At 39.0% G+C, this 24,852-nt stretch overlaps 1 protein-coding gene across 1 annotated transcript in view; it reads left to right on the top strand.

Annotated features, from left to right (window-relative positions):
• COL11A1 (collagen type XI alpha 1 chain) overlaps positions 1–24,852 on the top strand; it is a 141,768-nt gene that overhangs the window by 41,104 nt on the left and 75,812 nt on the right. The window contains exons 6-20 of the mRNA XM_008147090.3: positions 4,677–4,793; positions 5,384–5,476; positions 7,613–7,867; positions 9,274–9,336; positions 10,763–10,804; positions 11,989–12,051; positions 12,724–12,798; positions 13,833–13,916; positions 15,711–15,767; positions 19,755–19,808; positions 22,368–22,421; positions 22,546–22,599; positions 22,916–22,969; positions 24,448–24,501; positions 24,619–24,663. Of these exons, the coding sequence (XP_008145312.2) occupies positions 4,677–4,793; positions 5,384–5,476; positions 7,613–7,867; positions 9,274–9,336; positions 10,763–10,804; positions 11,989–12,051; positions 12,724–12,798; positions 13,833–13,916; positions 15,711–15,767; positions 19,755–19,808; positions 22,368–22,421; positions 22,546–22,599; positions 22,916–22,969; positions 24,448–24,501; positions 24,619–24,663 (1,164 nt within the window). The remainder of the gene's footprint in view (positions 1–4,676; positions 4,794–5,383; positions 5,477–7,612; positions 7,868–9,273; positions 9,337–10,762; positions 10,805–11,988; positions 12,052–12,723; positions 12,799–13,832; positions 13,917–15,710; positions 15,768–19,754; positions 19,809–22,367; positions 22,422–22,545; positions 22,600–22,915; positions 22,970–24,447; positions 24,502–24,618; positions 24,664–24,852) is intronic.

Genomic DNA, 24,852 nt, shown 5'->3' with positions numbered 1-24,852 from the left:
CTTAAAATAATAAACCTTTTTCTATTTTAATGATCTATACATATATTTATTTAACATTGTCAGATGTCAAATTTGTTGATATATATGTGTATACTACATACATACATACATATACTAGTATATATGTATGTATGTATTGATTTCAGAGAGGAAGGGAGAGGGAGAGAGAGAGAGAGAGAGAGAGAGAAATATCCTGCACACCTCATACTGGGATCGCACCCACAAACCCGAGCATGTGCCTGACTGGGCTCAAACTTGTTTTTGTCGCAAGCACTTGATGCAAACAGCATATCGCTGGAGCAAAGGCTGGCCGAAGTCTGCTGGGTGATGCGTCACAGCATCTCCAACTAGTTTCTCTGCTGAACATGTCACAATGGAAAGTTTACATCAGCCATTGGTTTTTTCCAATTCTAAGGACACTGATACTTCAATAATGAGATAGCCATTTTACACTAGCATGTGAAAACCTGGCCAACCAAATCTGCAAGCAATTCTTATATTAATTTTGAACTCTAATATATCATTATATTTCAAAAATACATTAAAATTGATATATGTTCTACCTATACAAAATAGGAATGCAGTGGTGTTTGCTAATGAAAATGAAAATAAAGTACAATGTGGAGCACCAAGCATACATGCTGTACTTTATATTAGTTAATTTTATATTAGTAAATTTGTGACATTGCATATTTATTATTCTTAATTTGAATTAATAAATATGTCAGTTTCTTTTAGAAGTTAACTGAACTGTGCTTTTTCTAACTTGTAATTTAGACTAGTTAGTTTTTTTCTGAATAACACATTCTTATTCACTTTTGGTCAATTTCTGATGTGTTTGGCACAATAGTGAAAAATGTATCATGTAGATAGATTTGAATATAGTGATAACATCATCAAACTTAAATTTTATTTGAACCTACACAATACCCTCTACTGGTATATGGAAGAATAACTAACATTAAAATCATGATGGTTTTGATGTTAAATCTATATATGGTTATTTCTTCATGTAGTGCAAAGACTATAATGTCTTATATCCAGTAGGCAATTGATGGTCTTACATATAAAAGATAAAAAAGAAAAGAAAACAAAGATATTCTTTAAAAATTTTTTAAAAATAATTAACTTCCCCAAATGTAGTACCTTAATTTTCCATTCATTTAATATGTGTCATATATCCCAGCTCTCGTGGGTGCACAGATATCTGCCGATGCCACTGTTTTCTACCAAATGAAGCCAGAACAGACGTGATGACATTTCTCTCCTCACAGACACTCATTCATGCTCGGCTGCTCACAGACAACGTGGAAGTCATGCCTCCACTGCTTATCTTTCTGCATAGATTCACCTGTTGATCACAATAGGGTCTCTCTTCTTCACCCGTCTTTAAGGCATCCTCAAACCCCATAGTTGGAAAGCTTCATGTAGACAACAAAGCCTTAAGTCTGCTCAGGGGGATGTTGTGCAGATAAAAATAAGAACAAAAGCAGTGATGCTTTCCAGTGAGACCAGTGTAGCCCCAGGAAAGAGATGCGGTCAGTGCTTAGGGTGGTGAGCGTGTTACCTCCTACATCCTTACAGTCACAACCGCGTCTGCTTGGTCCCCATTTGGAAAGAGTTCAAACAGAGGAAAGAATCATGGCGGTTAGACAAGGTTTACTCCTACAAGGGAAATCCTTGCTCTAAAGATAACTGGCTACTTTGGCACAGGTTTACCTATAGATGGATATATAGGTAGGTAGGTAGGTAGGTAGATAGATAGATAGATAGATAGATAGATAGATAGATAGATAGATAGATAGATGATAGCGTTAGCTATTATCTTTATATATATAAAGCCTGAATACCAGACTTTAAGACACATTTAAATTCTCCTTTTACGCCTTTCTTTATTGCTTTTTTTCTTTACAATTCATTATAGATGCACATGATTCTGAAAAGCATGCTGAATTATAAAACTCTATTATAAATTATAAAGTAGACTGGCGATTTTTTTGGCTGTCTAGTTTCAACTAGTAGCTAGTAATGATAGAACCCCGATATTCCTTATTTCAACATGACTCATTCGATAATATCCACTCTCCATGGATGTCTACTGCATCTATATCTAATTCAGTTCTTAATTATTTTATTTGACCGTGCTATTAGTAATGCTTACATTAACTTTCCTAGAAATAATTGGCATTTTGTCTCGCTTGCAGAGGCATAAAGAAACAAAAATGTCTAAAGTGCTATCCACATGCATTTTTCTATTTTACCAAATTCTAGTTAAAGTTTTGTTATAAGGCATCCAATGCATGTTAATTGAAAATGAAGATACTGCTGGAGAAAGAAAATGATGACTCTGTTTCTGTTAATTTAGTCAAGTGGGAGTTTTGACCATCCTAAAGAAGGCTGGAGCTCTGTTTATTTCAGCATGCCCTCAGCTGCACCAGCGAGGAGGGGTCCCTCTGGGGAGGGTGCCTCAGGAAGGGCCAGATGTGCAGTGTCGCCACAGTGGTCACAATCCTCTAGGGCAGTGGTCGGCAAACTCATTAGTCAACAGAGCCAAATATCAACAGTACGATTGAAATTTCTTTGGAGAGCCACATTTTTTAAACTTCAACTTCTTCTAACGCCACTTCTTCAAAATAGACTCGCCCAGGCCGTGGTATTTTGTGGAAGAGCCACACTCAAGGGGCCAAAGAGCCGCATGTGGCTCGCGAGCCGCGGTTTGCCGACCACTGCTCTAAGGACTTGTTGTTCGGGGGCAGATTCAAAAGAATCAGTTGAAATGCCAAGAGAGGTTCGGTTGGGATATAATTGGAATTTTACTAACTATAATACTTAAGAAATTCCCAATAGTTTGCATTTAGCACTTAAAAAGTATATAGACTATGTTAGTGTTAGCTTGTGGCGTTTGTTGCTTAATATTTCATGCTATATATGGCTTTACTGTACTTGGTTATTTTAATTAAAACCAGTTATGAATATATCTCTATCTTCACAATATCTCTATTCTTCTTTACAGCTTAAAAGTTTGATAGAGATTTTGTCTGTGAAGGTGAACACATTACTTTCCTCATCATTCAATTTGCATTATTGTCTCGCATATCCTTCTACTAAGAACATAGCTCTTTCCAACACATTTTTTTTTTTTGATACAGTAAACCCTCAATTTTGTGGATCTCGATTTAATGGACTTTGGATTTAATAGACAAAATTTCCGGTCCATATGTCATATGTGAAAATTAACACCCTGTTAATCTAAAAAATGCTTTTAACCAAGATTTGTTTATAATTAAAGTAACAGGTTAACTGTTGTTTTTAACACATTTTCGCGAATAGGCTATACGTTGGAAAAAAACATGTAGTAATTTCACCAACATAACTAACTATTACATACCTAAAACTATAGTCTACATATTTAAATCCAAGTGTCACTGCTCATAAACCATATTAAGCAAATGATTAGCACGTGATCACACCGCATCACCAGTGTTAATTGGTCGATTGGTCCTGCGGTCACGTGGCGAGACTTACTGCAGCAGGTGGAACAGGTGCGTGTTCCCACGTGCGCTAAGCCCCGCCCATCCGAGTGCATCTGCGCATCAGGTGACGGGTGAAGGCCTGCATGTACTAGACCTCTTCAGTATCGATTTAAAGTGACAGGAATGCATATAGATAGCTTTTCTGTGAAGCTAAACTTTTTCATACATACTTACTTTTAATTACACAAATGCTTCTACATAAGTCAAAACAGATAAACTAATTTGTCAATTTTTTAACATATGTATTCGGAAAACCTACTTTATAATATAACAGACTTTCGGCTTTAAGGGACATCCCCTCGCCTGAATTAGTCTGTTAAATCGACATTTTATTGCACACAAAAAATAGTATAAAATACTATTTACAATGTGAGTTCAGTTTAGTAGTTTATGGTATCTAAATGGCATGCCTTTTTTGGTAGATACAAAAGCAGTATATTTAACATTTTAAATGAAGTGTTAAATATAAGCAGATATGAGTCTCAATCTTTTAATGCTTCACAAGAATTCTATGCTCATTTGGATTGTAAGTAGCAAATTTGAGATTTCTGAATAAATTTAAAATTTAATCTTTCCATTGGTTCTAGTATTCCCAATAAAATGTAGACTCATTCCATGTCCCTTGTATTCCTTCCCCGCCCTTTCACACCCCCTCACTTCCCATTTCACAATAAATACGAAAACCCTTCCATACTTGGGAAGCCGAGTCTCTCTATTTTTTATCTTTATACATGCAGTTTTAAGAAAATAAGAAATCGCCCATTGAAACTACTGTAAAATTCTTAGGGAGAAACCTTGTGGAGTAAGTTTTACAAACCAAAATTAATACGAGCATTTAGCAACTGTGTCCAAATACATAATTGCTGTGTCTGAGTTAATATTCGATAACTAAAAGTTTGAATTAGCATTCAAAACTTGTAGTTTCTTCACAATCCTAACCACCATCCTGCTCTTAGAACACCTGCTTCGTCACGCCTGGGTCATTATACTCTGTGCGTATAATACTCGGTGTGACGCCATATAACATACTTCCCTGTCTCTTAACGTTTCCTCCAAGTCAGCGTTAAGAAGACGATCCCTACTTGATTACTCGTGTTGCCTGCGACTAACCACACTGCCTGGTGTTTCTCCCCCGCGGTGTAGTATGCGCCCGAGGATGTAACGGAGTATGACTATGAGTATGGGGAAGCAGACTATAAGGAGGCTGACAGTGTGACAGAGACCCCCACTGTAGCCGAGGAGACCATAGCACCAACCGAGGTAAACCCCGCCGGGCGCCTGGGCCTGGGCCCCGCTGCCTCACCCTGTGGGCCCGGCGCGTACCGCCCCGCACGCTCCCCGCCGCTCGCCCGTCCCCCTGAGTTCTGGGAGCCAGTAACGGTGGTTTCTCTTGGCAGCCGCTGTCCCGCAGGCACCAGGCCCGTTTGGCGCTGCCTCCTCTTCCTCTCCCCGAGCCCTGGACTCCCCTTCTCACTTGATATTTATGTTTTCCATCCCCTCTCCCGCCGCGCTTTCCAGAGGAAGAAACCCAATTTCCAAAAGAAGACGAGGACAGTGGCCACTAACTCAAAGGAAAAGCCCAAAAAGTTTACACCCCCTAAATCTGACCAATGGGCATCCAAGAAGAAGAAAAGTTACCAAGCAGCGGCCACAGCCAGACTAGGGGTCCAGGTAGCAAAGCCAAAGCAATCAAGATCTGTCCTAGACCAGCAGGAAGATCTGTGATGATGAGACGAATAGACCAACCCCCCCCTTTGGCTCATCCCACAACCCCGTCAAATCCCGATTTTAGAAGATTTAGGGTCGCGTCTCACTTCGACTAATTGCGTTTCCATTGCATTTGTTATCAGGCCAATGTCGTGGAAGATTTTCAAGAATACAACTACGGGACCATGGGAAGCTTCCAGACCGAAGCTCCCAGGCGGGCCTCCGGCACCAATGAGGTAATGCTCCTAGGCCCGGGTCAGGCTCAGCCCCAGGTTTGACAACGGTCCCTGCTCTCCCGAGATGCCTCACTCTGGAGGAACCCACAGGGAACCTCTGCACGTCTGGGGTTCCTGTTGTCTCACCGAGGTGAGAGGAACAGTGACATGGGTCCGCTGACCCTAAACACGGGTCGTTCACAGTCAGTGTCAGTTCACGCCCGCACGGCTCCGGCTCCATGCAGAGGCCACGCGGATCTGGCCGAGGGGCTGCTCTCCTCGCCTGGATGCTCCTGGGGTCGCCAGCTTCTCCGCATGGTGATGAGCGGTATTCACAGCATCGCCTCCCCCGAGGAGAACCCACGAGGGAAATTGTATCCTCCGGGGATGCAATAGACTTCTCCCAGCTGAGCATCACCAGGCATTTTTGTAACAGCCGCCTCCTGGGCACATGCGGTCTTCGCAGATCGTATTCGCTGTTTACCGTGCCACACTGGTTAGGATGATGGTTAAAATGACACATTTTAACTTTCCCGTTCTAGGAAAAGATTTAAGGACCTGTAGGTACAAACCAAGCAGTCTTTCTGAATTTCCTATCATGTGCACATTCTGATCATGCAGAAGTGAGTGTATGATTCCGTTTAACTTTGTAAAATACCCGCCTTCCCTGGTATAAACAATGGCTGAGTAATTGAGTTATTAGAAACTTCTGTGACCTGTGTCCCTGCAGGGAATTCACGCCGTGGTGCATTACATGCAGATGCATGATCTAACAATGACATTTTAGCCTAAGAGCAGATCAGTTTCATCTTGTCCAAATTAATCGTTTCCCAAAATGGGTATCTTGATTCAAGATGTTTATTTATCTACCCAAACTCAGCCCGTTGTGTAGTTCTCAGCTCGGAACACAGTGAGGGCTGCTGGTGATGTGCATCCCCTGTAGACCCTCCTTGTTTGAGTGCCTGAGGTCACTGAACATTTCCCTTCAGTTAACAATGGCTACAGTTCAGCCACATTTTTATTCACACGACTTTGTGTAGTCTACTTACTTGTTCAATATTGCTTTATCATCTAGACCAGTGGTCGGCAAACTGCGGCTCGCGAGCCACATGCAGCTCTTTGGCCTTTTGAGTGTGGCTCTTCCACAAAATACCACGGCCTGGGCGAGTCTATTTTGAAGAAGTGGCGTTAGAAGAAGTTTAAGTTTAAAAAATTTGGCTCTCAAAAGAAATTTCAATCCTTGTACTGTTGATATTTGGCTCTGCTGACTAATGAGATTGCCGACCACTGATCTAGACTCACTATGTAATAGAAAACAATTTACTTCAAAATGAAACTCAAAAAGTAGCAAAGTAAGTTATTTAATTTCAACTTCATCAAAATCAGAAGATGGCCAAAAATTGCATAATAAATATGATTTAGATTTATACTCTTATTAGAGAATTACTCATGAGAAAATGAAAATTACACTAAGTTTATGTTTCTGTATCTCCGATGTAGTGTTATTGATGTAATTTTTACTTTTAAGTGAATGTTTCTTCTCTCCTCTTTGAGATCTGACAGTGATATATTCAACTTGATTGTCTTAAATTGTGAGGACTGTATTTTACATTATATTGGCTTTAAAGAACTCTTTGGAGATATGAACCTTCCCTACACGCCAGATACTCCGCCAACATATCGCAATGATAAGTCTCAGTATTGGCGTGGATAGTTCATTTCTGGGATCGAGAGTCAACGTTACATGGCTTTTCTGGTGGTAATTATATCGCATAAGGATGTTCTGCGAGATTTGAAAATTAAGCAATCTTTCACTAAGCATATCTTATTATTCAAATCTTAAACTATAAAGTAAACATCAAATTGACTAACAAGGTTCTTTCCCATGAAACAAGCAAATACACATGTGGAACCCATGTGAATATTTGCCTTGGAACTCTTGGGAAACATGTGGGAAAGCCATGTATCCTTGTACATACCCATGTACAGAACTATTTCTCTCAACGATCCTGGCAGAAATAGTGCTCGGACTCGCTTGAGCAGCATTCGAACAGCTGCCCCCCATCACATCCCACGGAACTGTGATTGCAAATGCTTACCTTGCTTCACTAACATTAACCTTCATGTTCTTCGATTCCTTGCAATTTAAATGAATAGCCAAGTCCCGTGGAAGATGTGTTTACTGAAGAATATCTAACCGGAGAGGATTATGAGGCCCAGAGGAAAAATCCCGAGGATACACTGTATGAGAACAAAGAAATAGACGGCAGGGATTCTGACCTTCCGGTAGATGGAGATTTAGGCGAATATGATTTTTATGAATATAAAGAATATGAAGATAAGCAAACGAGCCCCACTAATGAAGAGTTTGGTCCAGGGGTCCCGGCCGAAACAGATATCACAGAAACCAGCGTAAGTCTGTGTTACGCTCTGTGTCGTTGTGTGTCCTTTTGGGAGTATTCCATGTTCACCCTGATGTCTTTCCAGGTTTAAAAGGCAGCTTATCGCCTTAGCTAGTGTGGCTCAGTGGATAGAGCGCCGGCCCGTGGACTGAAGGGTTCTGGGTTCGATTCTGGTCAAGGGCAGCATATACCTTGATTGCAGCTCAATCCCCAGTAGGGGCCATGCAGGAGGCAGTCAATCGATGATGTTCCTCTCTCATCGATGTTTCTTTCTCTCTATCACTCTCCCTTCCTCTCTCTCTAAAAATAAATAAAAACAATTAAAAATAATTAAATAAAATCCAGCTTGAATTCTCATATAAATTTTGAACACTTATCACAGCTAGGACATCTGGATAGACTCCCCCCGCCCTGGGGACCTGCCCCAGTTGTAGCTCTGGCCACAGAGCCCAGAGTCTTTGTTGAAAGTATAATCTTGAATAGAATTGTATCCAGATTTTCTCTTCATTGATATGATGGAAATGTGGTCATAATTATTTTGGGTAGTAAGTGAAATTTCTGATTTTTAGACTATATTTTGGTGATGTTCAGTGATGCACCATACTTATTATTTTATTGTTATTATTTTAAACTTTTGACCACCTTCACCCATTTCCCCTACTCATTTCCTCTATTTTATTAACTTTAATTTGATGACACTTTTTGATGAATGCCTTGCAACAATCATTAAGGTCTGCGGATTTCTTTATCTTTCTGTCTTTAAGAAGCAATTGTTCATTCTCATTCAGGATTCAGTATTAACGTTCATTATGTTTCCTGTTATAGTTTCAGTATTTAAACCTTGAATAGGTTGCTATTTAAAAAACACACTTTAATAGGTTATTTTAAATACATTTAGATAATTGCCTTATTAAAAATACTGGCCCGGCTGGAGTGGCTCAATGGTTGAGCATCAATCTATGAACCAGGAGGTCATGGTTTGATTCCCAGTCCGGGCACATGCCCGGGTTGTGGGCTTGGTCCCCATTATGTGGTGTGCAGGAGGCAGCCGATCAATGATTCTCTGTCATCATTGATGTTTCGATCTCTCTCTCCCTCTTCCTGCCTTTCTGAAATTATCAAATATATATATAAATAAATATATATATATAAATATATATATACACATATATATGTGTGTATGTGTGTGTGTATACAGTATATATATATATACTGTGTGTGTATGTATGTGTATATATATATATATATATATATATATATATATACTGTGTGTATATATATAAACACACAGTATATATATATACACATACACACCCAGTATATACATATACTGTATGTATATACTATATATATGTATTAAAGTACTTAATGGCCTTATTTACTTAAAGACAGCCTGCTTGAATTTTCACTCAACAGATAAATGGCCATGGCGGATACGGGGAGAAAGGACAGAAAGGAGAGCCAGCGGTAGTTGAACCTGTAAGTACTGGTGTGAATACATTGTAAAGGTTGGTAGTTATTCCACTATGTTCATTGAAAATTCTGTTGTCCAAATGTGTATATAATTTGTCCCAGATAACTTGAGTTGGTCAGGCCATTTCTGGCAAGTGCAATCTCAATAAACCAAAAAATACAGAGTTATGGAATTTTGGGATTTGAAAGTGGCTGCAATGTGGCTAGTCTAATTCCCTCGTTTTACAACCAAAGAACCTGGGATTCGCGGGGTTCAAGTGCTTCCCTTGGGTGTGAATGTTTGCAGGTGGAGCTGTAACTAGACTTGAGCTCTTCCGGATTCCAGGCCAGTGATTTCTCCTCTTATGTCTGAGTGGACAGTATTAGACATATTTTTTGACATAGATACAAATAAGTATGAAAAAAGTAAGTTTCATAGCCTAATAACATTAGCTAATCAAGTGAAGATCTTTTTTTTTTTTTTAAATTCAGTTCAGTTTTACCTCCCAATAAAAAGGCTCCAGTTCACTCCAAACATGACTTTTAAAACGATGTTAATGTTCTTACCACTCAAGATACTGGTAAGAAATATATTCTTTCTGGAAAGCAGTGTTATTGTTCTACCTGCTGAACACCTTGGGAAAACTACTGCATTAGACTAAAGCAGTGTGTCCAATCATTGGCTCACGGTCATGCATATCACTTCAGAAATTACAATGACATAAACATTAAAAAAAGATGGTGGGTGAATAAAAATGAACGCGCTACACCTATGAGGACATTATTGGCTACCCACTGTATTTCTCCAAAATCTGAGAAAGCAACGCCACATGCTAACTAAAGGCTTTAAAAAAATGTGTGTTTTCCGAATGGCTTTGCCCTTGTTATGAACATTTACAACCAACTTTTAAAAATGACAAAAGAATTTTCAGCAGTAGAATCATGAATGTTTCGGAACTGGGTTCTTATGCTGAAATAGTACTATATTCTCTTACATACTTCAGAGCTTATCTCATGTTCATCCCAGATTCTTTTGTCTGGACTTTCCTCCCCTTTTCTGAATGAAAGTGTTTGGGTGTCACTTCCATTCTTTCATTCACGCAACCAGTATTGTCGTTCCTGCTTTGCGCCTGGAATTATTCCGGGAGCCGGGGACAGCTTGGTCACATGCCTTTGTTTTACTCTTCTTGGCAGCACTTAGCATGTTCCCCTGGTCATATTCCTGATCTGGATATTTATATGTTTCCTCACTAGTCCATAGATTCTCTGAGCACGGGGACCATGTCTTCTATCATTTTGAGTTTCTGCCCTTCCTCAGGCAAAAGTGTCTGTGATTGGTTTTACGTGGTGGGAATGGAGAACTCACTTTGTAAAATGCTTTCGTAGAGCCAGTCAGGTAAAAGGTGAGCGGTGACACTTTCCCTAGAAAAGAGCCTGTTTTTCCTTCTTCCAGGGAATGCTGATCGAAGGACCACCAGGGCCAGCCGGACCTGCGGTATGGAAATGTTTTACGATTATTTTTGTCTTGATTTTTAAAAATAATCAGATTTAAGATTTCTGCTACATTATTGAATTGACATATTTCAGACTAATTTGAGCATTTTATTATAGAGGCGAATATTTGTTCAGAGGACCTGGGCCTTGGATTGCTTTCTGATTTGGCTATCCAAATGATATTCTTTAAAAACAAACAAACACCTTTATTGTTTGAAAGTATTACAGATGTCCCTTTTTTCCTCCATTGGCCCCTTCTAGCCCATGCTCACCCCCTGCGCCAGGCCGCTACCCCCCTATCCTCTGTGTCCATGGGTTATGTATATATTCATATAAGTTCTTTGATTGATCTGTTCCCACCCACCACCCACCCCCGGCTTCCCTCTGAGATTATTTTGAGAGCAGTGGAAATATATTGTGTTTTAAATATTTTTGTTGCTTAAATATGTCTACATCTAACCTCATTTTCAACCTCTACCGGAAAGTTATGCAAGTAAAAGAAAAGCCGTGGCTATTTGTATGGAAAAGGTGTGGACGTATCTCAGTGAATGGGGCCCAGGGTTCTAAGAGAGCACAGCTGCCTGGTCTGTGTTTCTGAATGGAGAGACCACCAGCTCCTTTCGTCCTTCCCCTGTGAGGCGGATAGCACTCCTGTGTTTTTATTCTCGGGTAGTTGTGCTGATCTGGCTTTGTTCTGACGTCCTCTGTCTTTTGTGGGATTAATTAAAATCTCGTCATCTGAAAGAAGTATGTGATACCGGTGCCTTTAAATACTTTTACCCATAAAAGGAAATATGAGAATGCCTCCAGGCTAAACAATGCCTACATTTCCACATTGCTCTCACATTCTTGAGGTCTAATCCTAGGAGCCTACCATTTCTTCCGTAAGACTCGGGACCAACATCTGCCTCAGGGACGTGACCTTGGAGAGTTCTCCTTCCCTGTGTTCCCTTGGACCGACTGCCTCCACCAGGAGAGCAGCTTCTTAGAGGAAGCGTCCAGATAGCCACAAAGTGGCCCCTATATGTTGTCTGTTCATAGGAAGATAAATAGGGCGATTGTCTGAGAGACAGTTGTATGTTCATGAAAGATAAATGAGCTCTTCTTTGATGTTGCTCGGAAGAGCTTGCCTGCATCCTAATGAGAGCAGGAGTCTGACTCAGATGCTGGTTTCTTCCTCTGTAGGGTCTTATGGGCCCTCCAGGTCTACAAGGCCCGTCTGGACCCCCTGGCGACCCCGGCGATAGGGTAAGTGAAGGGGCTCCTCAGAACTAAAGGATATAACGTAGATTAAAAATTAAAATATATCCTACAAGCTTAACATGCTATTCTTCTCACTGCGGAGGAGTGGTGTTTATACATTGAATGTTGTGCAATATTTAGGTTAACTTTTCTAACTATACTTTTAAAAATGAGGGTAAAGAACGTGCATGTTATCTATGTGATAATGAGTGAGAAAACTTATTATCAATTTCCATATTGACATGAGCCCGTTACTTTAGATTCAGTTCTTCAATTTGAATTCAGACAAAATTTCCAGGAACTGCCATGGGTGTTTAGTGGGAGGCTGGTAGAGTGTGGGCTAATAATGACTATCACATCCTGGGTCACATGGTAGAACAGAACTTTTATGTGAAGTCTCCCCAAACTCCTCATGCGGAATTCCATCCCTCTGTTTTTGGTTTGTTTGTTTTTTTGACCATCCTTGTGTAGCCTATAACTTTGCACATTATTAAAATAATGTTAACTGGTATAATGAAATACAATTCTTCCTAGGTATGCTTACTAAAAAGAGATTAACGAAGGAGGAAAGGACAAATGCCAATGAGATAATGTAGACTTATTGGAAGTTATTCAGTTTCTAATAAATTTGATTATTTCATTCCTTTATTAATTTTGAGGATTTTATTTACTTTCTAGGGTCCCCCAGGACGTCCTGGCTTACCAGGGGCTGATGGCCTACCTGGTCCTCCTGGTACCATGTTGATGTTACCGGTATGTTCTTTCTTGTTGCTATAAAGAGGACTTAACATTTGTCATCTTGTTTCTGAAAAATATTGTTGGACCATATTACAGAGCGGTCAACTAAAAATCATCCTGTGAGGTAGAAAATCAAGCAGCCTTTGGGAATTATATTAAATTTTACTGAAAGGGACATCTAGTACATATAGATCTCTACTTTAGAATTAAGGCTTCAGGACTTGATTACACTTTTGACAACAAAGCTGAGAGTTTTTTCTTAATAGCCCCAATCATGTGCTTTATCCTGGTCATATGATTAATCTGTATTTCATGTGTTAACATAATATTAATATGCTGTTTCTCACCATATAGACAATAGTTGATACTTTTGAAAACAGCTCTCTCTCTAGTGTCACTATTCATTGCTCAAAAGTTATTTGTTTTACCATGAGTTTCCTTTTAATGCTGCCCTGCCTCTCTGGGGAAAATGATTTATTTATGTAAATGCAATACAATTGCAAGTAATAATTACATACTGAGAATTGACTCATGCTGCATTTTAAGTTAAAATTTAAAAGAAGCTTTAGAATTTTATGGAGGGATATAAGTAGGATCGGTTTTTAGTAAAGAAAAGTTAAACAAAATAAACATATATCAACGAGTCCACTGAGTTCACAGTGATTCCAAAGTTTTACCCAACGAAATAGCAATGGCCCTGTGACCACCCCCGACTTTGTGCATTTGGGATCTTTACAAATGGTTGAATAATATGGGTACCATATGTGCACATGAAAAACGCCTGATAGAGTTTTCAGAAATAATGGCATTTAACAGTGGAAAGAAGTCTCTAGTCTCTTCAACGAGTGGTAAAATGGTCTAGAGAACTTGCATAATGGACAGAAGGAGACTTTCTAAAAAAATAAAGAAATCTAGGCATCATGATTCACGATGGAGTGACCTTGGACTTTTGTAAAATCCCGCTCTTTTAAGTCAGTGGCTTTTATAGTAGTTAAGGCCCCTGCTTAGCAAAGGCTAATTTTGAGTTTCTTCGTGTGACCTTCGCTTAGTTTCGCTATGGCGGCGATGGCTCCAAAGGCCCAGTGGTGTCTGCTCAGGAAGCGCAGGCCCAGGCGATCCTTCAGCAGGCTCGGGTAAGAAGAATGAACGGGTATCCCCCTAACCCCATTCTATGCTAAATTGTGCACACGTGTGTGTGTGTGTGTGTGTGTGTGTGTGTGTGAGTGAGTGAGTCTGTGTATGCATCTGGAGGGTGCTACTATTTGAACAAAATACTTACTGTTGAGTAGAATAGTAAATATAGATGGGAAAATGCTAAGATTGTATCTTTTGTCCACTAGGATTTTTTCCCTTGATTGAGTATTCTCTGACTGGCCCTTGCACTGTTGCCATAGATAACTCTGGTGATGGCACGCACATTTTTCAGTTTGTTTTGAAGAGTACTGGTGGGTTTATACCTAGCACTCTCTGTCTTTCACTTCTTCCTACCATGGTAATAATTAGATTTATTGCCATCACATTATACATAAGTAAATCAAGGAAGGGGTTGGGAAAGAGTTGAAAGTCATATAATATTTTTATTCATAGTGTAGTTTTTTTAAAGAAGAAAGGAAATAAAGGTCTAAATTGGTATGGTTGTAGGTACCCACCTGCTAAGTGATACAAATTACTATGTGATAACATTGTTTATCATCATAAATCTGAGTGTATAAAATATCTGAAAACATAAGTTTAAATTCATTATCAATATATTTGTTTACATATTTACCAATCTATTCACCTAGAAATATGCCAATATGTGGTGACATCATGTATAAAGATAATGAAATGAAAAATTTATTCGTTTACTAGACCTTACCATAAACAAATATAAAAATATTGAAAATAATTTGTTAATGATTCCTACAATTTATCTTGTAAATTGTATTACTTTGAACAAATTTAAGGTAATTATTTGAGCTTAAACATTTTATGAGGCCACTGAATTCCTCATTTTATTAGTCCTTGCAACCTACTTGGAAATAGGTAGCAAGCATTATAATTCCAATTTTTCAGATATTTAATCTCAAGGATTAAGAAGTGTATTGTCAAAAATCTCATGGTGAGTCAGTAGCGAAACTTTGGAGATCCTACCGTTTTCATCTTGTGCACTTTTCTAATACGATTTTACATATTATTTCTATTACTGTGTTGTTTTCGAAATCTGTTTGGATAATCTAAGTATTCACCTTTGGAATCACTAATATTCAAAACTCGCACACCATACTAATTTAACATCTATCAGATATTTATTCTTTGTACTCTACTTGTTCCAGCTTTTCAAGTATGCTAATTTCACATTTCTAATTGTCAGTGTCCTTAATGCATGTAATCCGTCTCCCATGCCTATGATTTCACAGAAAAAAATGTAGTTTTCTATATAGCATTAAATTTGAGATTTGTCAAAAGAAGTGTATCGCCATAATGCTTTTGATCAATTTTGCATTTTGTCACCTGGCTTTCATTTTCACAGTCTTTCCTAAAATATGGCTAGAAAATGTTTACCTAAAAGTATTTTCAACGAGTACTGAACCTGTACATTTAAGAGAGGTCTATACTATATTCTAAAGTACACTTCAGATTAGAAAACTATATTGGATATTAGATTTCTTATTCTAAGATTTATTTTTAACCTTTTTTATTGAATAATCTTAGTAGTATGTGACACAAGATTGTATACGCTCCAAAGGTTTAAAAAATGTCTGATGCTTATTTAGGTCATTCTAGAAGCTAGCGATTCTTCAGTAACCAGGCACTCTTCCTAGCATGGAGCTGTCATGCCTGTGTTGGTCATCTGTCACGTGAGGGTTGCTTGTGCCAATGAATATTGTGGTTGAACACGCGAGTCCAGTAGGACATTCCTAACGTTGATGTATTTTGTTTTGTAGATTGCGCTGAGGGGTCCCCCGGGCCCCATGGGTCTCACCGGAAGACCAGGTCCTGTGGTAGGTTCCCCAATAAGATGATGTGTGTTTAAATCCCTAAAATAGCAGTTCCATGGGCAGCTTTGTCCACGCAGTGTTCATACCTCTGGCTGGTGACACTAGGATGTGTATATACCAACTCGTGCTTAATTTTCTTTCCATTTAAAGAATCTATTAGAATGGAGTCCTCAGTAAATTTTGATGGAAATGAATTTTTTTTTGTTTCAGTGAAAAGTTTTCAAATCAAGTAAATACAACGAAAAATGTAGTCACATATACAAATGCTAATTTTTCTACATGCAAATATAATATACTTGCATGATATTTAGAGTTACTAAAATTCAATTTTGCATTCAATTGAGACTTGCTTTTATGCTAAACAGAATTTTCCGTAATAAAAGAAAAAGTGTTTGAGGCCAGTGAAAATGATTCCATCATATTAGGAGCAAACAGGAGACCTGGCTTACACTCGAGACAGCCTGCAGTATTCCACACAGTGATCCAGACACTGGAGAAATTATTTGTCTTTTAGAGACTCTTGGAAAATAAGTGTTTGATTTTCCTTACTAGCTTGCTAATATATTACGAATATTTTTTAAAGTATCTTCAAATCTTATGAAACTTACTAAATAGTAAGCATTGTAGCAATCCACAAAATACAGATTTTTTTCAAACCATATTGTTTTCTTTAGAAAAAAAAGAACACTGTAGGATCGCAACCCAATTTCTCATTGATTTTAGAATTAATGGAATAAATAATTTCTATTTTAAATATTTGTTTTTCAAAATAAGGAGGCATGTATACTCTGCTTTTATATGCTTTTGATTTGCTTTATTGAAATAGGCATTTATAGAAATTATAGACTTGAACATGAAAATCTTATCTTGGATTTACTTAGTGGACACATAGCAAAACTGTTTTATTCAAGTTTAATCAAGTACACAGTCTTCTGTTTAATCTCTTTGATTCTTATTAGGATGAGTGAAACGGTTTTCTACTTGTATTTTATTGAGGAGTTTGTTATGTAGTTTTACATGTATTTGCAGTTCTCTTAATTCAATCTTGAAATTCCATAACATTTTATATATTTTGAAGGGTTTTACACTCAATCATATGAGCTCATGTGGAATATATGTTCTGACAATATGTCCCACAGAATTTATATTATACGTAATTCTATGTGCATTATTAAGTGTTATCATGTATTTTTACTGTTCTGCTTCTCACGGTATCATAAGGAACATGGAAGATTCCATGCTACTTAACAAGGGAAGACATAGTGTTAATAGTTAATGGCTACTTAGTGATAACTCCAATTTACCTGATGAACGAAAACCAGAAGCATGTCAGTGCTTTACAGATTTGGGCAAAGAAGGATTGCCTTTATATTTCATTAAATATAAATGCTCTTGAACCCTGAACTTGAGACTCTGATGATACAGGTTCAGGGTCGGAAGTGGCAAACTATAATTTGAAAGAGTTCACCAGCTTGATTCCTATAGTCAAGAATGTTAGTAAAGAACATTATAAAGTGATGATCAAAAAGATAGATACAGAGACAGTAAAGCATCAAACAGACTTTCAAATTACAGGGGGAAAGTTAGGGAGAGGTGGGGGAGTTATGAAATCAAACGAAGGACTTGTATGCATGCATATAAGCATAAACAATGGACGCAAAACTCTGGGGGGTGAGGGCATGTATGGGTGTGGGGTGGGGAGGTAATGGTAAGATATGTACACATATAATACCTCAATAAAAAAAAAAAAGAATGTTTGGGAAACACTGACACATATTACTTTAAAAATATTAGTCTAGGGCCTCTAACACTGTCTTTTCCAAAAGAATTTTCCTACTTATCATCCAGACAAACACAAGCCTAGTGGATATGTAGCGGGTAAGGGCGGTGGTGAGCAGAAGCAGTAAAACCAGAGAAAATTGGCACCTCCTGTTTTCACCAGTCATTAAGGGTCACGTCACGTGGGCAGAAAGAAACCATTAACGACCTTGTACGCATTCTCAATGTTACATCCAAGATGAATGAATTTTGCTACTTACGTCTTTGTTATGGGAAATATTAGGTTCCTTAAATATTAAAGGTAAGTATTCAGAGAAAAAAAAGTCACATTGCTTCTTTTTACCATTTTCTCTAGTATCCTTCGCTCTAAAACATCCAATTATAACAGACTTTCAAATATCTGTTAATGCTAGAGTCCAAAAATTTTTATACATTAAGAATTTAAAAAGAAATAGAGACTACATCAATATTTTAAGACAAATACGTATATTCTTTCAATGAAAAAATTCTTTATTCAGTTGTGTGTGTGTGTGTGTGTGTGTGTGTGTTTTCCCAATAGGCAAATGGGGGCTTAGCTTGTAAAATAGACAGGAAACAAAATGTTTTTTCTCCCGGTCCTGTTACTCTCAATTATTGCATGACAATTTTCTGAGTAAGTGTTTGGGCACAGTAATTATAATCCGTTGAGTAGGTTAACGCTTATATGCAGCAAATTAATTAAAATGAAATCAACTTCCCTAGCATTCAATTCAGTGATTATTAGTCCCAGTTAATGTAGAGCTCCAGTTTTTCTGGAAGACATTTGGTTATAGGAATTCTTAATTAGAAGTTTGAAAGTCATCATTCTTGTCCCTTTCAAGGTTAGAAGGTTCATGTTTCTGACTGGCCCTATTTCTCAGGAGTCCTGTGAATAGTTATTTTACGTTGGAGCCACCAGGAGGCTCTAGGTAGCTAACATCTTCAGACAGCAGAATTTTAATTTTTTCCTGCTTAGATTCAGTGCACTATTAATCGAATATGAATTTGATTTAAATGAGCCCTTCACTTCTTAGACACACAAAGTCTATTTGCATGGCATGCAGGAACTATTACCACCAGGTTCAGCTGTAATGTTCTAAACCTTTCCAGGGGGTTGAACCAACTAGTCTTTATTGTTTATTTTATTTGTTACTGATTTGACCTTGACACACCAGGTTTGAAGCAAAACAACAGAGCATGCTGCAGTTTCACCCCAAAGTGGTGGTTTTACTTTGCCCTTTCTTTTTTTTAAAGGTATTTTTTTTTATCGATTTCAGAGAAGCAGGAAGAGATAGAAACATCAATGATGAGAGAGAATCATTGATTGGCTGCTTCCTGCACCCCCTACACTGGGGATCGATCCAGCCCACAATCGGGGCATGTGCTCCGACCGGGAAGCGAACCGTGACCTCCTGGTTCATAGGTCGATGCTCAGCCGCTGCGCCACGCCGGCCGGGCTACTGGACCCTTTCTTGCCAGCCCAGTGGGTCGCTAGCAAGAGGCCCAATGAGTGCTTTTAAAAGGAGTACCTAGTATTTATGTCGAAAACTCCCAGGACCTTTACAAAATGGTTTCTGTTTTTCCAGTTAACGTGCCCGGCTTTTGCTGCACTTTGTGCATTCGGTACATGTTGGTAAGAGGTGTTTGTCACAAGGACTTGTTCTCGTAGGAGAAGCACAGGGCAATCTGAGAAGAATAGGCGTTGGCATTATTCCGGGACAATTGCGACGATAGCAGTAGCCTCTGTTCTTGACTCGCTGTTGCTGTAGCATGCAGCGTCTGGTTAATGTCTGAGTGTAAAAGCAAGAGCCGTTTGCCTCATTCTTGCTGCCCAAATGCACTCAGCACACCTGATGCCTGTAGGACGCATGTAAGAGCGATGATAAATAACGCCTGTGTGTCACCGTCAGTGCCCTGACGGTGCACACATTAAGGACAATTTCCATGTGATTGCATGAAATTGGCTTCTGTGTGGTTATGCATAAAATAGTCTTCTCAATGGAGCTCACCCTGGATACAGTCTGAGGAGATGCCTTTCAAAGGACTTGGAGATATTATCCTATTAATACAACCGTGCTAATTGGAGGAGGTATATTTTGAATAATGTTTAGTCATCTCAGGTGACAGTGGTGGGAGAAGAGTGGGTAGGGAATTGCCCAATTAAATGACTGCATCCTCACTCTTTCTCTCCAGGGGGGGCCTGGTTCGTCGGGGGCCAAAGGGGAGAGTGGTGACCCAGGTCCTCAGGTAAAAATTTATATCACTTACTTCATTTTTGACTTTTTTGTTGTCGTCAAGTAGGATAATGGAAGTGTCTGCCACTTGCTTTATGAGTAAAGAAATACTGACTCTACCTGGAAGCTCACATCAGCTCATTTCACTGGGAAATCCTTAGTGGCCAGTTGACTGCCAATGACTTCATTAATTTGAACAAATATTAAAAGAAGATAAACCAGGATGGGAAGGGGCTTTGTCATGTTAGCCCTTCAGAATAGGAAACTGGCTGGGATTGTACAAAGCAGGCCAGAACGATGACGTTTTTATTGGTAGTGTCCCTGCCTGCAGCCCCAGGTGCTTTCTGGGAAGAGTAAGTGGTCTCGTTCCTTTCTGGTTTCGTTTCTCAGCACGGACAGCTGGCATACTTGACAGGAGCTGACTCCACGGCCGCTGTAGAGCTGAGGCAGCTCAGAGAAATGGAAACATCTGGAGCCGAAATTTGTAAAAGCTCTTAGATTCTACTTGCCTGGTGCCAAATGGAAAGTGTTGTTTTTCTTTAATGAAGATAAATAAATAGAGTCACTCAATATATGCACATTATGAAAGAGACCTATTCTAAAAAGCAGAAAAATAAAAGGCGATGTATTTTTTAAAAAAATGCATCCCTTTCTTAAAAGAATGCTTCTTCATGTGCCCAGGAAGCATAACTTCAGGTCGGAGTGCAGGAGTTCTCAAGTGGCCACCGACTGCTTTGTTTTCTTCTTTTTAAAGTCATTTCATTTACAAAATAGCGCACGGTAACCTTGACTTTTAACCCCTATAATATTCTTTGCCGTCACCACCACAATCATGAAGATCCATGACCCCCAAAACTTCTGGGTGCCACCACCCTGCAGTCACATGCGCAGCCCAGCCCCAGCCCCTGACACCCCTGACCTGTTCCTCATCACTCCAGTTGCATCTTTTCAGGATCCCCCGTCAGTGACGGCGCACACTACGCAGCCTCTGATGCTGGCCCCCTGCACTCAGCGCAGGGCCTTTGCCAGGCCTCAGGGCTGATGAGCGGATGATGGCTCGTCTTTCCGTGGCTGAGCAGGACCCCGGTGTGGGTGCACCCAGCTCACTGACTTTGCGATGAGAACAGGGTCAGAGAAGGCCGGGAAAGGCATTGGGGTGACGCAGAAGGCGGCGGCGGCGTCCTTTCTGAGGCTTGGTCCGAGCTGCCCAGAAAGGGACCGGGAGCATTTGCAGCTTAACCGAGACTTGCATAAAAATATTGAAATGACGCTGCATGAAACTAAGGAGTTTAATCTTCTACAACATTTAAGAACTTTTTAAAATCAAACTCGGGTCTTTAAAAAAAAATAGATGAATCTGAAAATACTGCAGTAGGTTTCAATAACTTTGTGTTGTGTTTTTTTGGTTTTTTACTCCTTAATTCCAAAGAGATGCACATTCAAATGATCATATTCATTGAAAACTAACAAGATTTGTCCTGCTATTAATTGCCCCTTGCCTGCCAGCTGGGTACAGGGTAGAGTTCTCTCTGCAATGATTTTTTTTTTAAAGCTGCATTTTCTTAACCTCTAAGTATTAGACACTCTTAACTTTATAATTTTTATAATCAGTATCTTTACAGTGATCATAAAATTATTTGTCATTTTAAATGCGCTACATTTTCTACCACACTATATGCATACTGTTTAAATTAACTTTGAATATTTATAGTTAATTAAATATAAAAGCCTGTGTCATATTTATACTGGAACTGCGTTTGATCTATGATTAGTTGTATAATTTTATTTTTAAAAACATGTGTATCGACCTCCACAGGAGACTTCATGTGTAGATACAACATTGCATTGTACTGATTCAGGAGAGAAGCACACTGAGCATCCAGCCTTCACTCTGCCAGGCACGGTGCCAATCAGTAATTTGCATTAGGGGTTGCCAGGCATCCTCCGGCACTCTACGGATGACTGAGAAAAACCTGTGCTAGGCACGCCGCTGAGTTAGAGGAGTATAAAGGAGAAAAAGACAGATTTAGTCCAAAACTGCAACAGTTAACTCAATGGGAGAGTCAACTGTGAAAAATAGGCAATTATAATCCAGTGTGAAAAGTGAAATAAAAGAATACCTAGGAGAGGAACTGCCAAAAAGGAAGGGAAAGGTGTTCGAAACAAAAGAGGAATGAGATGGATGGGTTAGGAGTGTTTGAAGTCCAGGGAAATACAAAACCCTCAGGTTTTGGGGGGAAAAAAATTAAGGATTTTTTTAAAAGTTTAAAATATTACTGTGTTCCTTTTGTTTAAACGAAGGTGCATGTTTATATAAACTTAATAAAATAATACGACTCTTCTGCAAAAAGTCATTTAGAAAAATGGATTCACTTTTAGTTTATCTGGATTTTTGCATAAGAACTGATTTTCTTGTGTTAAACCAATTAAGACATAAAGAGAAAAAGATATTCAAAAAATGATTGAGGTAAAGTTAATAGGATATAAACTCTTAAAACCGTGTCTGTCAATGTGACTGAGTTTATTGGTGAAGAACGTTAGAAAATGGATTAATTGTGATGCTTTGGCACAGGGTCCTCGCGGTGTCCAGGGGCCACCTGGTCCAACCGGGAAACCTGGCAAAAGGGTAAGCGTGGCTTCCAGTGGGGCTCCTGGAGGGATGCTGAAGTCATCGGCTCTTTTGTCGTCTTCTCCCCTGTGCTAGTCGGGAAACACTAGCTTTTGGTTCACCATGTTCTTGGCATTATCAGGGTCGTCCAGGTGCTGATGGAGGAAGAGGAATGCCAGGAGAACCTGGGTCAAAGGTCAGGAGCTCAGCTGCTTATATATTCAGATCCTGTATGTCCGTTCAGCCCTCACAATTTTGTGTTTTAAAATATCTTTCTTGATATAAAAGACTATTTCACAGTGAAATTATCCCACAGAATGAAACTGGAAATGTGATGATGATGATGATGGTGGTGGTGGTGGTGGTGGTGGTGGTGGTGGTGATAGTGATGGTGATGATGATGATAGTGATGATGAAGATAGTAATGATGAAGATGGTAATGATGATGATGTTAGATAATGATGGTGATGATAATGGTGATGATGATGATAATGTTTATGATGGTTTTATAGGGGGATCGAGGATTTGATGGACTTCCAGGTCTACCAGGTGATAAAGGTCATAGGGTAAGACATACCATTCTGTTACTTTTTATATATAGATAATACAAGAATATTAAGAAATATTTTAGAATTGATAAACTCTAGGAAAATAGAAGGAAATTTACTATTTGTAAATCCAGTTAGTAAGTCATGACACCTATGTGATAAAAGAATAATTAAGGATTTTTTAAAAGAAAGCTAGAGTTACATATGCAATCTATAATAATATGCTAATTATACCAGACAACCGAACGACCTTCCAGACATCCTTCCGAACAACCTTCCGGATGAAGCCATGGCTGTGAGGGCGGAGGCAAGCCTCCGCTGCTTCGAGGGCCAAGCCCCTTGCACGAATTTCGTGTACCGGGCCTCTAGTACTAATATAAGTTCTTTGTTTTTAGATTTTAAAATACTCATTTTATATAAACATAAGTTGAGCTGGAATTTTTATTTACATGTATGTAGAAATATAATTATAGAAGAACAATAATTTAGGGATTTAATTTTGCCTCCCATTTTTTTTTATAATTGCCTTAATTTTTCTTTTAGCCTTACATTTTCCACTTGTAGAAATATACTCAAAAGAAGACATTTGTAGACAATCTGTTATTAGTATAACAATATACTGGACACTCTTTTATTATACTAAATGAGAGGGTTCTGGTAGACAGAGACACCACAGCTATTTCTTTGCTATAATATAACCTTGCAACCCAACGCAGGAGCTTATAATTGGGTAGGGCTAAATAAACACCATTGTAAACAGCAATCCTGGAGATATTTTTAGTGGGATATTAAGCAGAGTCAGTCTCTCCAAAAAAAAAAGATCAGTTTTGGATCTTTGCATTTTTCTTTTCTAAAAGTTAAGAATGAAGGTAGCATAACCTTTAGGTAAATTGGAGAATATATTTTAAAAAGAAAGAAGGAAATAAAGAAAGAAAAGAGGAAGGAAGGAGGAAGGGAGGAAGAAAGGAAGGAAGGAAGGAAGGAAGGAAGGAAGGAAGGAAGGAAGGGAAGCTCGTTGCCTAGCAAGATAATGTATGCATACCACATGTCAAGAGAAATACATAATTTTGCTTTTTTAAAAAAAAATTCCAAATTCCTTTAGTATTCTAGAGTTGTGCTGATTTAATATGAATTATTTTAGAAGCAGAAAAATTTTAAATGAAATTAAAATCACCAAAGTGTATCCACGTTTGAAATAATTTTCAGCAAAATAATATTTTAATGTTTTACCTTATAATAATTCCATGTCTGGAAATTATTTTGAGTGTTTAATTTAGACCTTTTTGTTTTGAAAATCAAGGGAATATTTCCCTAGCATACGGTGTGATACCAGTTCACGTCAAATGATGTTTACCTGTGAGGAGCTCTGAGGAGGGCACTACAGCATAAGGCTTCCTGCCCAAGGCTCTGTTCTGGGTGGTAGGAGAGCTACAGAACCGACCTCTAAACCGTCTACTTCATTTCCTGTTCGAGTCACATTTGTGTTTATTTACTAGGGTGAACGTGGTCCCCAAGGCCCTCCTGGCTCTCCTGGCGAAGACGGAATGAGGGTACATGAAACTTTATTTCTTATGGAAATGCTTACAATTAAACCTAAGAGAACAGAATCACGTAGAAATGACGCATTGTCTAACTGTGCTTCTCTCCCACTCATTCTGCAATGACAGGGGGAAGACGGGGAAATTGGACCCCGGGGCCTTCCAGGGGAAGCCGTAAGCAACTTCCTTTCTTGTCAATTACACCCAGTTTGGAGGAGTACTAGGGGGGCGGGGAGGGGGGGAGGGACGGGGAGGCTGCACACCCAGGTCAATGGTAAAGGCAGGTGACTATTAATTACCTAATTACCCCAGTAATTATTACGTCAGAAAATTAAAGGACACATTGCGCTTTTCTGTCATCAG

Source organism: Eptesicus fuscus, chromosome 22 (genome assembly GCF_027574615.1).
Source record: "Eptesicus fuscus isolate TK198812 chromosome 22, DD_ASM_mEF_20220401, whole genome shotgun sequence".
NCBI classification, from domain to species: Eukaryota; Metazoa; Chordata; class Mammalia; order Chiroptera; family Vespertilionidae; genus Eptesicus; species Eptesicus fuscus.
The sequence above is the reverse complement of the archived record's forward strand: the minus strand, read 5'-3'. Positions and strand labels throughout refer to the sequence as shown.